This window comes from Priapulus caudatus, unplaced genomic scaffold, assembly GCF_000485595.1.
Source record: "Priapulus caudatus unplaced genomic scaffold, Priapulus_caudatus-5.0.1 Scaffold20634, whole genome shotgun sequence".
NCBI classification, from domain to species: domain Eukaryota; kingdom Metazoa; phylum Priapulida; class Priapulimorpha; order Priapulimorphida; family Priapulidae; genus Priapulus; species Priapulus caudatus.
Genome location: NW_014597695.1, coordinates 1 through 543, shown reverse-complemented (window position 1 = coordinate 543; position 543 = coordinate 1). Strand labels below are relative to the sequence as shown.

Sequence of the window (543 nt, the reverse complement as noted above, 5' to 3'; positions counted from 1 at the left end):
GGCCGACCTATCATTCCAAGTGACATCGAAGGAGCAGAGCTAGGTATCACATCCGATGGTTTCTTTGAAGACCTCGATGAAGAACAGCCGAAAAAAGTGGTTGTGGTGGGTGGTGGATACATTGCTCTAGAATTTGCGATGTTAATGCGTGGACTGGGTTCAGATGTGTCTATCTTGCATCAAGCATGGCCTGTGCTAGAAGGGTTTGACTCAAGCATCCAAAAAGCATTACGAGCCCAGATGGAGTCTGATGGTATTCATATCAACGATAATGGGATCATTAATAAAGTTGAAAAACAGGAAGATGAACGCCTCACGATTCACTTTGAAGATGGCTCGCAGATTAACGATGTAAATGCCTTAATCTGGGCAATAGGTCGTCGCCCAAATACCGACAATATTGGTCTAGAAAATACCAGCGTCGAAGTAGCTAAGAACGGCATGATTGTTGTCGATGATGAAGAGAAAACTAATGTGGCGGGTATTTATGCTATAGGCGACATTATTGGTAAAGCACCGTTAACACCGGTGGCGATTGCAGCG

General features: G+C 44.6%; 1 protein-coding gene across 1 annotated transcript; it reads left to right on the top strand.

Moving 5' to 3' along the window:
* Positions 1-12: 12 nt before the first annotated feature.
* LOC106820549 (glutathione reductase-like) lies at positions 13-537 on the top strand (the record flags this gene model as incomplete). The annotated part of the gene is made up of 1 exon (XM_014825058.1): positions 13-537. A coding segment is annotated over one exon (525 nt), but the record flags the coding sequence as incomplete, so codon positions are not given.
* Positions 538-543: the final 6 nt, after the last annotated feature.